We start from the raw sequence: 16487 nt of genomic DNA, 5'->3' as shown, positions 1-16487 counted from the left end.
CCATTCCGTCATTCGAGATCTCAGTCGAGATCGAAACAGCGATTCACACAACATCGAACAATAACTATGATTTATTAACTGTCATTAATATTTTGAATGAAAGCCGTTTATTTTAATCTTAATTACTGGAAATGGAATTTCAGTTATATTCGAAGAATTCCTTTTTCTGGCGCATTCTTACTAGAATATGGACAATTCTCGAGATAAATTATATTTCTTTTTTAAAAAATAGAAACTTAAACATTAATTATCAAAATATGTAAATAACAAGGCTCAATAAATTTAAAAAATAATTAATACAAACAGGACTACGAGCCAACATTTGTTGAAATATAAAGGTCTTAGTAAATATAAGATGTCATTAGTTAAAAATAAATATAAAGTTTAATAAAATTTAAAAACAGACGTTTCGACCTTAATTAGGTCATTATCAATGTTAAGTCGCAATATCATTAACGATGTACAAACAAAGAAATTATAAAAATTCACGAATACATAAGTAAAAATATTTATAAAAAACGAAAAATAAGAATATACATTCTGTGATGTGGGTATTATTAATCTCACTCGCTATTGAAGACATATCGTATCGGAGTAAAATGGCAAGAGTCCATCGACAACGCAAGACATCAAATATTGTAAATTGTGAAACTCCACATTTCTAAATCAAATAGTAACATAATAAAAACAATGTCAGTAATTGATAAAAATAATTAAAAAAAAGAATATAACAAAAAGAATATAATATAAGATTCAATTGATCGATCAGTAAAAGGGTCAAATCACAAGGCAATAAATTGAAATGGATATAATGTAAGACTACAAAATAACGTAAGTAACTCAAACAAAAAATAATTTTTCTAACTTATTTTAATCATAATTGTATTTTGATACAATTTTACAAGGTAATTAATTACCTTTTAATTTAATTGTTACTAAATTAACAAAATGGATTTGAGTTACTTACGTTATTTTGTAGTCTTACATTATATCCATTTCAATTTATTGCCTTGTGATTTAACTCTTTTACTGATTGATCAATTGATTCTTATATTATATTCTTTTTGTTATATTCTTTTTTTTATTATTTTTATCTATTACTGACATTGTTTTTATTATGTTACTATTTGATTTAGAAATGTGGAGTTTCACAATTTACAATATTACAATAAATTACATTGTACATAAAGCAATTCATTTTTCAGTTAAGCATCTATGTAAATACGTAACGTATAAATAATGTTGTGTTTATTCAAATAATGAGTGTGTAATAACTTATGTTTCCTTTTCTAAACTATCCTCCCACAAAGAAACGTATAACAGCAAGCAAAAATAAATTCAACTGGATTTCATTACTTACTCAAACTTGATCAATTTCAATCCGCACTTTTGTATAGCAGTATTCAATTTATTTTTATACCAATTTTGACAAGGTACATAAATTCATATACTTTTAAAATAATTTTTATGACTCCGTTAAGTTTTATTTTGTATTTTTATTAGGATCTTTTTTACTCTTATGACATCATTTCTACATCTTTTATTCCTTAATTATGCAGTTTGGATGAAGATTGTTTGTAATTTTTGTATTATTTAACCGAAGAATGTTTTATATTTATTGTACTTTTTTAATTATATTTAAATTTTACTTTTATACATTGAAAATGACCCGATCGGAGTCGAAACGTCTGGAAATTTTATAGGTATATAGTTTGTTTTTTTAAATTATACGTACGTTAAACATATTTGGCTCTTTACCCTTTTTCTTATTTATATTGTTTTATACATGTTGAGCCTTTTCATTACTTATTTTCAATTTATTTGTTATCCGCAGTTTTGTATAGCATTATTTGAGGGTGCGTTCCACTTAACGTTCGCAACGATCGCGTGTATCATCTCATCCTTATTTAATATTCGATTACAAGAAGGACAAAATGATCCTCGCGAGCGTTGCGAACGTTAAGTGGAACGTACACTCAGTTTTGGGCATTTTGTCGAGTATAATTAACGAAAATTAGGCAACATAACAGACTTTTCTCCCGAGATTCTAGGAACTTTTTTAAGGTTGGTACCCTTTCAGCTCTTCGAAGCCAGAAAGCAAGCGAGACAAACGATTTTCGAGAGAGACACTAAACCAACTGAGCACACCATGTATACTTCCACCATGGCTATGCGCCCTCATCACTGCATTGCATAGCAATATGCGATGCAGCGGCGTTCGACTGGGTGGTATGTGTCGGAACGATGGGGGGATGCATCGTTACATTCTATATACCAGTACCGTCAAAAGAGACGCTTCTGGCATTTCTAGCAAATTGTTCTATACACACATATGATGATACAGACCAGTACTGACAAAACAGATGCTTCTGGCATTTGTAACAAAGTATTGTATACATGTATACGGCAGTATAAATCAGTACCATAAAAGATCAGTATCATAAAAGATGCTTCTGACATAAATATTGCCATAACAGTTACAACAAACGCTTTCGTTTTTTTTATCTCTGATATTTATTTTACCAGTACCATCAAAATAGACGCTTCTGGCATTTATAATAAAATATTTTATACATGCATATGACTATACAAATCAGTACCGTCAAAATAGACGCTTCTGACATTTACAACAAACTACTTTTATACATGCATATGACTATACAAATCAGTACCGTCAAAATAGACGCTTCTGATATTTACAACACACTACTTTTATACATGCATATGGTACATATTACAAACCAGTACCGTCAAATTAGACGCTTCTGGTACTATAGGTTATACCACACTATGGCAACGGAGCATAGATATTCTAAAAATTACCGAATACGCACATTCGCCTACTACTGTCCAGTATAGTAGGTGCACGCCAATAGCTCGATGAACGGGCCGCCCCGTCCAAGCTGTCAAACGCACTGTCACAGATGCACAGCTAGATTCTGGATCCAGGCACTCCGATCAGCTGATAGGCAACAGCGCGTGAGCGATCTCGACGCTACGTTGTCACGTCGGCGCGCCGAGCATGTTGCCAATGTTGTCATGCTGTGTCGACCTGTGATGCTATGAATCGCGTTGAGACTGGAGACCGCTCACGCGCCGCGGACGAGCATTCAGAGCTTCATTCAAATAAAATTTTGACTATCAATGTTAGAAATGGTAAATTATAGTTTGAGGGTTAGCGCCATCTGTGGCGACGAGTTATTATTAGTCTGCTAGTTCACGGCTAGTTCTTCATTGTATTATTATCCGATATAAAAGGCGTGTGTTATTTAAGCCGATTTCCTTTGTGTTATTTCCATCCCATCGCTTTCCTAATATATGTTACATTAGTGGCGACCGTGTGACAGGACTTCTTCTTTAGTTGTGTGACATATTTTACGTGAAATAATAAAAAAAAGAGGACGAGATGGAGAAGATGAGGAAAACACGCGCTGCTATCCGCACAGCATTTACACGTAATCTGAGTTCATTATACAAGGAGTTGGAAAAAGAGAGACCAGATTACGCAGAATTACAAGCACGTCTCGCGATTGTAAGAGATAAGGCGAGTCAACTCGAAGAAATGAACCAAAAGCTCTTCGAGGTTATGGCAGACAGCGAGGCGGACGAGCAAGAGTTAGTACAAGAAACGGATGTAGCGGATGAATATCGGATGAAATACCAGCAGGCAAAGCTCGCAGTCAATAATATATTGGAATCGACACAACCGGCAGCTCATACATCGGATGGCGGGCAAGTAACACAAGTTTATAGAGATAATACGCGTACGTATAAATTGCCCAAAATACAACTGCCGCAATTTGGCGGAGAGCTTAAAGATTGGTTACAGTTCTGGAGTCTTTTCAAGCACATCCATGAAGATACGAACATAACCAAGGAGGACAAATTCCAGTATTTGATCCAAGCGATGGTTAAAGACTCTCGAGCAAGTATGTTAGTAAACAGTTTCCCTCCGACAGCTACGAATTACGACAAGGTTATTTCGAGTTTAAAAGCACGTTATGGAAGAGAAGATTTATTGGTGGAGGTCTATATACGAGAGATGCTCAAGTTAGTATTGAATCAGTCAGCTAAATCGAATTCTACCTCTTTATCTAATATATATGACAAACTCGAAACACAACTTAGAGCTTTAGAATCACTAGGAGTTACTACGGACATGTGCGCTGCAATATTGTATCCGCTAGTAGAATCATCACTGCCAGAGGATCTCTTACGCGTATGGCAACGTGATGCAAGAGCACTCAACGCTATTACATCTAAACAACGTTTGGAAGAATTGATGTCCTTTCTACATACAGAGATGATGAGCGAAGATAGAATTGCGATGGCAATGAGTGGCTTTGGCATAAGCAAAGAAGCATCAAATCAGGACAAGTATAAGAAAAAGACAAAAACGGAGCCAAAAGAGATCGCTACAGCTGCAGGATTAATTGCAACTAAAGAAAACAAGACACTTCGTTGCATATTTTGTGAACAAGAACACGACAGCACTTCATGTATCAAGGCTAAGAAGATGTCATATGAAGATAGATCCAAGATCGTTAAAGAGAAAAACGCTTGTTTTTATTGCGTTAAAACAGGGCACAGTTGTAAATATTGCCGATATAGAGGAAAATGCGAATGGTGCGGCAAAAGGCATGTGCTAATTATGTGTCGCGGTACAACTTCGAATGCTCCTATGGAAAACAAGCAAACAAAAGAATCTGCCTGTACACAAGAACAATCAACGCTCGCTAACATTTCTTTTACAGGAGAAGTATTTCTGCAGACACTTCGAGTCAAACTAGTACATCAAGGCAAAGAACAGGTGGTTAGAGCTATTATTGACACCGGGTCACATAGGTCATATATTACTGACTATTATGCCGAAAAGATGGAATTCGAGATCATGGGCGAGCAACTTATTGTACACATGTTATTCGGAGGTGCAAAATCAAGTCCGTCGACACACAAAGGATATCGTGTTTACGTTAAAAGCTTGGATGAATCGTACTCTTGTGACTTTATAGCATTAAATCAAAAATCTATATGTGAAAAGGTACCTTCAGTTAGTAAAGGACCATGGTTACAAGAGCTACAACAAGATGGAATCAAGATTACCGATATTAACACAAGAAACGAGTCGATCGGCATACTGATAGGCGCAGATATCGCTGGAAAACTTCTAACAGGAAGAAGAAAAGTGCTTAAGAGTGGAATCATAGCTTTCGAAACATTACTCGGATGGACGCTGATGGGTAAAGTAGATACACAAACGAATCCTAAAGAAGACACGACACTTACAGTTGTATCTATGTTCACCGAGGTGGAAAATGTTGCAGATTTATGGAAATTGGATACACTAGGTATTACAGATCCAATTGTGAAGAAATCGGAAGACGTCCGACAAACAGAGGTTAAAGAGAACTTCTGGCAAACCATCAAAGTAAATGAAGAGAGCCGTTATGAAGTATTGCTTCCTTGGAAAGAAGATCATTTGCCCTTAACGGATAACAAGAAATCAGCAGTGAGACGACTTGCAACTACTACTAAGAAACTTAAAACACTAGGCTTGTATGACGCATATCAAGAAATTTTTGATGATTGGCTTGAGGAAGGCATTATAGAAAAGGTACCGTATAAAGAAGTAGAAAAAGAATCCTATTACCTACCTCATAGAGGCGTCACTAAAGAAAATAGCACTACAAAGTTAAGGCCCGTGTTTGATGCATCAGCTAGAGGAGAAAATACGCTATCACTTAATCACTGTTTAGAAAAAGGTCCCAATCTGATTGAATTAATTCCGAAAATTTTGTTGCGCTTCAGACGACGTGCAGTGGGACTGACGTCAGATATACGAAGAGCCTTCCTACAGATAAGCATTACGCCAAGTGACAGAGATGTACTACGTTTTTTATGGTGGAGTAAAATTCTTTCGCAAGAGATAGAGGTATATAGACATCGGCGAGTAATTTTCGGAGCCTCTTGCAGTCCTTTTCTTCTCGGAGGAACCATCGAATACCATCTAGAAAGAGTATCACAGAAGACAGAAAATAAAAAGGAAAAGAATTTCATTTGTCAATTGAAGAGATCATTCTATGTAGACAACTGTGTGACCAGTGTTAATTCAAGAAATGAAGCTATAGAATTCGAGATCACCGCAAGACGTATCATGGCAGAAGGCAAATTTGATTTACGAGGATGGGAATATACGGGACAAGAGGAAAACCCCGAGTGGACTTCAGTGCTTGGCTTACTGTGGAACAAAAAACGAGATACGCTGAAGTTGACACCTACAACGTTGGAGTCGCAAACAACGCATCAAGTCACGAAGAGACATATTTTAGCAGCGGCTCAAAGAGTTTACGATCCCATAGGCGTTTCTGCCCCTATATCATTAGAACCTAAACTTTTGTTGCAGAAACTCTGGTCATGTAAAATCGGCTGGGATGACGAGGTTCCAGAAGAGGTAAAGACTGACTTCAATAATTGGTTACAACAACTCCATTGGTTAAAAGAGCTCTGTATACCACGATGGGCATTCGGTCCAGAGGGAGGCAAGATATCTTTTCACATATTTACAGACGCTAGTCAAGAAGCGTATGCAGCTGCTGTCTTCGCACGGACGCAGACACTAGACAACGTGTATGTACAGCTCATACAAGCAAAATCCCGAGTGACACCTACCATAAAGATAACCATCCCACGTTTGGAACTACTTGCTGCCACCATAGGAGCCAGACTCTGGAACTCAATAAAGGATACAGAAGATTACGGAGACGCAGAAGTTTTCTTTTGGTCGGATTCCACAACTGTTTTGGCATGGATACAGAAGAACAAACAGTGGAACACGTTTGTGGAAAATAGAGTCAAGGAGATACGTTTAATATCTAATCCACAACAATGGCGTCACGTACCCGGATCTATGAACCCCGCTGACTTGCCTTCAAGAGGTTGCAAGGCGAAGCAGTTAGTGGAATCGCGATGGTGGGAAGGCCCGGCGTGGCTCAAGTTACCAGAAGAACAATGGCCCTCATCAGACTACAACGAAAACGAAACAGAGATCAATATGGAAACTAAGAAATCAAACAGCAATAACAGAATAGAAATTAATGCAAGCATATCCACTATACAGGAAGCCGGGTGGTATATGAAAAATCAATCCAAATATCTTAGAATAGTGAGAACTACAGCTTGGGTTCGTCGGTTCTTGATTAATTGTCGAGCTCCGCAAACTTCAAAACTAACAGGAGAATTATCAGTAGAGGAATTTACCAAGGCGGAACTGACAGTTTTTAGATTAGTTCAAGAGGAATCTTTCAACAAAGAAAATGAGAAATGGCTCAGCACACTAGATATATACACGGATGAGAACGGCTTGCTACGCCTAAGATCGTCGATAACAAATCGCATCGATGAGTATGACTTTCGACACCCCATTCTATTGGACCCTAAACATGCTTTAGTTAAGAAACTAATTGAGTATAGACATCAACAACTTAAGCATGCTGGAACTCAAACCGTAATGAGTAATTTAAGAGAAACCTTTTGGATACGTTCTTGTAGAATGGCCGTACGATCAGTGATAAATAGTTGTTGGACATGCAAACGTCATAGAGCCAAAAGGGCAGACGCCATACCCGGGTGTCTACCTCAAGAACGTATAAAGGAGGCTAAAGTGTTTGAGATTACAGGTATTGATTATATAGGACCTTTGTTTATAAGGAAGAATCAAAAGGCGTGGATCTGTCTATTTACGTGTGCTGTATATAGAGCGGTTCACTTAGAACTCACCACATCGCTTTCAACAGAAGCTTTTCTACAAGTTTTTCGAAGATTTATCGCACGAAGAGGAAAACCTTCCATCATCTATACAGATAATGGTACCAACTTTGTAGGAACCCGTAATTTACTAAAGAAGATAGATTGGGAGAAAATTAAACAATTTAGCAGTTGTCAAAAAATAAGTTGGCGTCTCAATCCTCCTACAGCAGCCTGGTGGGGAGGATGGTGGGAACGTCTTGTTCGGATAGTAAAAGACCTACTGAAACGGACATTAAAAAAAGCCTGTCTATACTACGAGGAATTAAATACTGTATTATGCGACGTGGAAGCTGTCATTAATTCACGTCCTTTGACGTACTTAGCAGAAGATACAACACAGCTGAAACCGTTAACGCCAGCAATGTTTTTACAGGAAGTAACTCAGAACAACGTTTCAGATCTAGACAAGATAGAAGTCAATCTCAATAGACGTATGAGATATTGTCAGAGTTTACGTGATGAATTACGCAGACGTTTCCGTTCGGAATATCTAGGACAATTAGCTGAAAGAAAGATTAGAGGCCATAACGTACCTTTGAAAGTTGGAGATATCGTCCTGATAGGTTCAAATAATCGTAAACGACTAGATTGGCCGTTAGCTCGTATAACCGAGGTTTATCCTGGCAAGGACAACATCATAAGAGTAGCAAAAGTGAAAACAACTACCGGGGAATTGGTACGACCTATCCAGCATTTATACCCGCTAGAGATGGCAGAGGAAACGAAGGAAGAGAATGTGGAAGAAATATGCCAGGACCCAGAAGATAAACCGGAACCAGATCCACAAACTTTCCACAACCCCGTCCGTACCAGAAGTGGACGGTGCGTGAAAACGCCTGAACGATATAGACATTAGTTGTATACCCTCTTTTACAGTTTTGGTGGGAGGAATGTTAGAAATGGTAAATTATAGTTTGAGGGTTAGCGCCATCTGTGGCGACGAGTTATTATTAGTCTGCTAGTTCACGGCTAGTTCTTCATTGTATTATTATCCGATATAAAAGGCGTGTGTTATTTAAGCCGATTTCCTTTGTGTTATTTCCATCCCATCGCTTTCCTAATATATGTTACATTAGTGGCGACCGTGTGACAGGACTTCTTCTTTAGTTGTGTGACATATTTTACGTGAAATAATAAAAAAAAGAGGACGAGATGGAGAAGATGAGGAAAACACGCGCTGCTATCCGCACAGCATTTACACGTAATCTGAGTTCATTATACAAGGAGTTGGAAAAAGAGAGACCAGATTACGCAGAATTACAAGCACGTCTCGCGATTGTAAGAGATAAGGCGAGTCAACTCGAAGAAATGAACCAAAAGCTCTTCGAGGTTATGGCAGACAGCGAGGCGGACGAGCAAGAGTTAGTACAAGAAACGGATGTAGCGGATGAATATCGGATGAAATACCAGCAGGCAAAGCTCGCAGTCAATAATATATTGGAATCGACACAACCGGCAGCTCATACATCGGATGGCGGGCAAGTAACACAAGTTTATAGAGATAATACGCGTACGTATAAATTGCCCAAAATACAACTGCCGCAATTTGGCGGAGAGCTTAAAGATTGGTTACAGTTCTGGAGTCTTTTCAAGCACATCCATGAAGATACGAACATAACCAAGGAGGACAAATTCCAGTATTTGATCCAAGCGATGGTTAAAGACTCTCGAGCAAGTATGTTAGTAAACAGTTTCCCTCCGACAGCTACGAATTACGACAAGGTTATTTCGAGTTTAAAAGCACGTTATGGAAGAGAAGATTTATTGGTGGAGGTCTATATACGAGAGATGCTCAAGTTAGTATTGAATCAGTCAGCTAAATCGAATTCTACCTCTTTATCTAATATATATGACAAACTCGAAACACAACTTAGAGCTTTAGAATCACTAGGAGTTACTACGGACATGTGCGCTGCAATATTGTATCCGCTAGTAGAATCATCACTGCCAGAGGATCTCTTACGCGTATGGCAACGTGATGCAAGAGCACTCAACGCTATTACATCTAAACAACGTTTGGAAGAATTGATGTCCTTTCTACATACAGAGATGATGAGCGAAGATAGAATTGCGATGGCAATGAGTGGCTTTGGCATAAGCAAAGAAGCATCAAATCAGGACAAGTATAAGAAAAAGACAAAAACGGAGCCAAAAGAGATCGCTACAGCTGCAGGATTAATTGCAACTAAAGAAAACAAGACACTTCGTTGCATATTTTGTGAACAAGAACACGACAGCACTTCATGTATCAAGGCTAAGAAGATGTCATATGAAGATAGATCCAAGATCGTTAAAGAGAAAAACGCTTGTTTTTATTGCGTTAAAACAGGGCACAGTTGTAAATATTGCCGATATAGAGGAAAATGCGAATGGTGCGGCAAAAGGCATGTGCTAATTATGTGTCGCGGTACAACTTCGAATGCTCCTATGGAAAACAAGCAAACAAAAGAATCTGCCTGTACACAAGAACAATCAACGCTCGCTAACATTTCTTTTACAGGAGAAGTATTTCTGCAGACACTTCGAGTCAAACTAGTACATCAAGGCAAAGAACAGGTGGTTAGAGCTATTATTGACACCGGGTCACATAGGTCATATATTACTGACTATTATGCCGAAAAGATGGAATTCGAGATCATGGGCGAGCAACTTATTGTACACATGTTATTCGGAGGTGCAAAATCAAGTCCGTCGACACACAAAGGATATCGTGTTTACGTTAAAAGCTTGGATGAATCGTACTCTTGTGACTTTATAGCATTAAATCAAAAATCTATATGTGAAAAGGTACCTTCAGTTAGTAAAGGACCATGGTTACAAGAGCTACAACAAGATGGAATCAAGATTACCGATATTAACACAAGAAACGAGTCGATCGGCATACTGATAGGCGCAGATATCGCTGGAAAACTTCTAACAGGAAGAAGAAAAGTGCTTAAGAGTGGAATCATAGCTTTCGAAACATTACTCGGATGGACGCTGATGGGTAAAGTAGATACACAAACGAATCCTAAAGAAGACACGACACTTACAGTTGTATCTATGTTCACCGAGGTGGAAAATGTTGCAGATTTATGGAAATTGGATACACTAGGTATTACAGATCCAATTGTGAAGAAATCGGAAGACGTCCGACAAACAGAGGTTAAAGAGAACTTCTGGCAAACCATCAAAGTAAATGAAGAGAGCCGTTATGAAGTATTGCTTCCTTGGAAAGAAGATCATTTGCCCTTAACGGATAACAAGAAATCAGCAGTGAGACGACTTGCAACTACTACTAAGAAACTTAAAACACTAGGCTTGTATGACGCATATCAAGAAATTTTTGATGATTGGCTTGAGGAAGGCATTATAGAAAAGGTACCGTATAAAGAAGTAGAAAAAGAATCCTATTACCTACCTCATAGAGGCGTCACTAAAGAAAATAGCACTACAAAGTTAAGGCCCGTGTTTGATGCATCAGCTAGAGGAGAAAATACGCTATCACTTAATCACTGTTTAGAAAAAGGTCCCAATCTGATTGAATTAATTCCGAAAATTTTGTTGCGCTTCAGACGACGTGCAGTGGGACTGACGTCAGATATACGAAGAGCCTTCCTACAGATAAGCATTACGCCAAGTGACAGAGATGTACTACGTTTTTTATGGTGGAGTAAAATTCTTTCGCAAGAGATAGAGGTATATAGACATCGGCGAGTAATTTTCGGAGCCTCTTGCAGTCCTTTTCTTCTCGGAGGAACCATCGAATACCATCTAGAAAGAGTATCACAGAAGACAGAAAATAAAAAGGAAAAGAATTTCATTTGTCAATTGAAGAGATCATTCTATGTAGACAACTGTGTGACCAGTGTTAATTCAAGAAATGAAGCTATAGAATTCGAGATCACCGCAAGACGTATCATGGCAGAAGGCAAATTTGATTTACGAGGATGGGAATATACGGGACAAGAGGAAAACCCCGAGTGGACTTCAGTGCTTGGCTTACTGTGGAACAAAAAACGAGATACGCTGAAGTTGACACCTACAACGTTGGAGTCGCAAACAACGCATCAAGTCACGAAGAGACATATTTTAGCAGCGGCTCAAAGAGTTTACGATCCCATAGGCGTTTCTGCCCCTATATCATTAGAACCTAAACTTTTGTTGCAGAAACTCTGGTCATGTAAAATCGGCTGGGATGACGAGGTTCCAGAAGAGGTAAAGACTGACTTCAATAATTGGTTACAACAACTCCATTGGTTAAAAGAGCTCTGTATACCACGATGGGCATTCGGTCCAGAGGGAGGCAAGATATCTTTTCACATATTTACAGACGCTAGTCAAGAAGCGTATGCAGCTGCTGTCTTCGCACGGACGCAGACACTAGACAACGTGTATGTACAGCTCATACAAGCAAAATCCCGAGTGACACCTACCATAAAGATAACCATCCCACGTTTGGAACTACTTGCTGCCACCATAGGAGCCAGACTCTGGAACTCAATAAAGGATACAGAAGATTACGGAGACGCAGAAGTTTTATATTGGTCGGATTCCACAACTGTTTTGGCATGGATACAGAAGAACAAACAGTGGAACACGTTTGTGGAAAATAGAGTCAAGGAGATACGTTTAATATCTAATCCACAACAATGGCGTCACGTACCCGGATCTATGAACCCCGCTGACTTGCCTTCAAGAGGTTGCAAGGCGAAGCAGTTAGTGGAATCGCGATGGTGGGAAGGCCCGGCGTGGCTCAAGTTACCAGAAGAACAATGGCCCTCATCAGACTACAACGAAAACGAAACAGAGATCAATATGGAAACTAAGAAATCAAACAGCAATAACAGAATAGAAATTAATGCAAGCATATCCACTATACAGGAAGCCGGGTGGTATATGAAAAATCAATCCAAATATCTTAGAATAGTGAGAACTACAGCTTGGGTTCGTCGGTTCTTGATTAATTGTCGAGCTCCGCAAACTTCAAAACTAACAGGAGAATTATCAGTAGAGGAATTTACCAAGGCGGAACTGACAGTTTTTAGATTAGTTCAAGAGGAATCTTTCAACAAAGAAAATGAGAAATGGCTCAGCACACTAGATATATACACGGATGAGAACGGCTTGCTACGCCTAAGATCGTCGATAACAAATCGCATCGATGAGTATGACTTTCGACACCCCATTCTATTGGACCCTAAACATGCTTTAGTTAAGAAACTAATTGAGTATAGACATCAACAACTTAAGCATGCTGGAACTCAAACCGTAATGAGTAATTTAAGAGAAACCTTTTGGATACGTTCTTGTAGAATGGCCGTACGATCAGTGATAAATAGTTGTTGGACATGCAAACGTCATAGAGCCAAAAGGGCAGACGCCATACCCGGGTGTCTACCTCAAGAACGTATAAAGGAGGCTAAAGTGTTTGAGATTACAGGTATTGATTATATAGGACCTTTGTTTATAAGGAAGAATCAAAAGGCGTGGATCTGTCTATTTACGTGTGCTGTATATAGAGCGGTTCACTTAGAACTCACCACATCGCTTTCAACAGAAGCTTTTCTACAAGTTTTTCGAAGATTTATCGCACGAAGAGGAAAACCTTCCATCATCTATACAGATAATGGTACCAACTTTGTAGGAACCCGTAATTTACTAAAGAAGATAGATTGGGAGAAAATTAAACAATTTAGCAGTTGTCAAAAAATAAGTTGGCGTCTCAATCCTCCTACAGCAGCCTGGTGGGGAGGATGGTGGGAACGTCTTGTTCGGATAGTAAAAGACCTACTGAAACGGACATTAAAAAAAGCCTGTCTATACTACGAGGAATTAAATACTGTATTATGCGACGTGGAAGCTGTCATTAATTCACGTCCTTTGACGTACTTAGCAGAAGATACAACACAGCTGAAACCGTTAACGCCAGCAATGTTTTTACAGGAAGTAACTCAGAACAACGTTTCAGATCTAGACAAGATAGAAGTCAATCTCAATAGACGTATGAGATATTGTCAGAGTTTACGTGATGAATTACGCAGACGTTTCCGTTCGGAATATCTAGGACAATTAGCTGAAAGAAAGATTAGAGGCCATAACGTACCTTTGAAAGTTGGAGATATCGTCCTGATAGGTTCAAATAATCGTAAACGACTAGATTGGCCGTTAGCTCGTATAACCGAGGTTTATCCTGGCAAGGACAACATCATAAGAGTAGCAAAAGTGAAAACAACTACCGGGGAATTGGTACGACCTATCCAGCATTTATACCCGCTAGAGATGGCAGAGGAAACGAAGGAAGAGAATGTGGAAGAAATATGCCAGGACCCAGAAGATAAACCGGAACCAGATCCACAAACTTTCCACAACCCCGTCCGTACCAGAAGTGGACGGTGCGTGAAAACGCCTGAACGATATAGACATTAGTTGTATACCCTCTTTTACAGTTTTGGTGGGAGGAATGTTAGAAATGGTAAATTATAGTTTGAGGGTTAGCGCCATCTGTGGCGACGAGTTATTATTAGTCTGCTAGTTCACGGCTAGTTCTTCATTGTATTATTATCCGATATAAAAGGCGTGTGTTATTTAAGCCGATTTCCTTTGTGTTATTTCCATCCCATCGCTTTCCTAATATATGTTACAATCAACAACAGTACGGATTAAAATAAAAAAAATTCTCATTAAAGTTTAAGATTGGCCGAACATTTTCGTTTATTATTCGTGCTGATTGGATAATTAGTTCGTGAGAACAAAAATCGTAAATCTAGTCATTTTTCAAGCTCTGACATTTTCTATCTCAAAAATTATTGATTTTATCAAAAAAGTCTAAGAGATAAAAAATATTCAGTTTGATCCAATTTAGCGTACAGAATTTTTTTGGAATTTTTGTTCAAAGTTTTGATTTTTTAAAATCTAAATCCAACGTTTTAGCGACTGAAAATGATTAGACTCGATTCCTTATATTATTCTGTGAAAAAGGATGTATATACACTTTCTTTGTTGAAGTGGTCATTAAAAAGTTACAAACAATTTTTTGTTTAAAACATCTAAACTATGAACAAAAATTCCGAAAAAATTCTGTACGCTAAATTGGATCAAACTGAACATTTTTTGTCTCTTAGACTTTTTTGATTAAATCAATAATTTTCGAGATAGAAAATGTCAGAGCTTGAAAAATGACTAGATTTACGATTTTTGTTCTCACGAACTAATTATCCAATCAGTATGAATAAAAAATGAAAATGTTCGGCCGATCTCAAACTATAACGAGAATTTTTTTATTTTAATCCGTACTGTTATTGACAGTCAAAACTTTATTTGAATGAAGCTCTGAATGCCCGTCCGCGGCGCGTGAGCGGTCTCCAGTTTCAACGCGATTCATAGCATCACAGGTCGACACAGCATGGCAACATAGTCGGCGGGCCGACGTGGCAACGTAGCGTCGAGATCGCTCACGCGCCGCGGACGAGCATTCAGAGCTTCATTCTAATAAAGTTGTCACTGTCAATAACAGTACGGATTAAAATAAAAAAAATTCTCATTAAGATTGGCCGAACATTTTCGTTTTTTATTCGTGCTGATTGGATAATTAGTTCGTGAGAACGAAAATCATAAATCTAGTCATTTTTCAAGCTCTGACATTTTCTATCCCCAAAATTATTGATTTTATCAAAAAAGTCGAGGAGACAAAAAATGTTCAATTTGATCCAATTTAGCGTACAGAATTTTTCGGAATTTTCGTTCAAAGTTTTGATTTTTTAAAATCTAAATTCAACGTTTTAGCGACTGGAAATGGTTAGACCCGATTCCTTATATTATTCTGCGAAAAAGGATGTATATATACTTTCTTTGTTGAAGTTGTCATTAAAAAGTTACAAACAATTTTTTGTTTAAAAAATCTAAACTTTGAACAAAAATTCCGAAAAAATTCTGTACGCTAAATTGGATCAAACTGAACATTTTTTGTCTCTTAGACTTTTTTGATAAAATCAATAATTTTCGAGATAGAAAATGTCAGAGCTTGAAAAATGACTAGATTTACGATTTTTGTTCTCACGAACTATTTATCCAATCAGTATGAATAAAAAATGAAAATGTTCGGCCGATCTTAAACTATAACGAGAATTTTTTTTATTTTAATCCGTACTGTTATTGACAGTCAAAACTTTATTTGAATGAAGCTCTGAATGCCCGTCCGCGGCGCGTGAGCGGTCTCCAGTCTCAACGCGATTCATAGCATCGCAGGTCGACACAGCATGGCAACATAGTCGGCGGGCCGATGTGGCAACGTAGCGTCGAGATCGCTCACGCGCCGCGGACGAGCATTCAGAGCTTCATTCTAATAAAGTTGTCACTGTCAATAACAGTACGGATCAAGCGACGCGGTAGCGTCGCGACGCCAAGTGCATAAAATAAAAATGTAACCGTTTGATTGACATGATGACATGATACTTGATGTGTGTATATGTTCATGTCGATGTAAAATTCACGACGCTACCACTAGCTTTATCTCGAGTTTTCACATCTTGAAACTTTAGATTAAAATTACTCAGAATTTAAAAGCAGAATCAAAAATCTAAAAACACTTTTATTATATAATGTCATCGGTATCTTTCGATTGCGACCAGTCCGAATAAAATTGGTGCAGCCGATACCGAGATCTAGAGACCGAGTCCCGAAAAGGGTACGTTTCAGTTATG

At 38.1% G+C, this 16487-nt stretch overlaps 2 protein-coding genes across 2 annotated transcripts; both read left to right on the top strand.

Moving 5' to 3' along the window:
- The first annotated feature begins 3406 nt into the window (after positions 1-3406).
- On the top strand, positions 3407-8662 carry LOC108773679 (uncharacterized). The gene has a single exon (XM_018539575.1). The coding sequence runs from the start codon at positions 3407-3409 to the stop codon at positions 8660-8662; it is 5256 nt and encodes a 1751-aa protein (XP_018395077.1).
- Positions 8663-8958: 296 nt separating this feature from the next.
- Positions 8959-14214, top strand: LOC108773670 (uncharacterized). Its single transcript, XM_018539562.1, has one exon. It carries the CDS (start codon positions 8959-8961, stop codon positions 14212-14214), a length of 5256 nt encoding a protein of 1751 aa, XP_018395064.1.
- The last annotated feature ends 2273 nt before the right edge of the window (positions 14215-16487 follow it).

The sequence above is a fragment of the Cyphomyrmex costatus genome, unplaced genomic scaffold (assembly GCF_001594065.2).
Source record: "Cyphomyrmex costatus isolate MS0001 unplaced genomic scaffold, Ccosl1.0 scaffold1024, whole genome shotgun sequence".
Classification (NCBI taxonomy): Eukaryota; Metazoa; Arthropoda; class Insecta; order Hymenoptera; family Formicidae; genus Cyphomyrmex; species Cyphomyrmex costatus.
The sequence above is the reverse complement of the archived record's forward strand: the minus strand, read 5'-3'. Positions and strand labels throughout refer to the sequence as shown.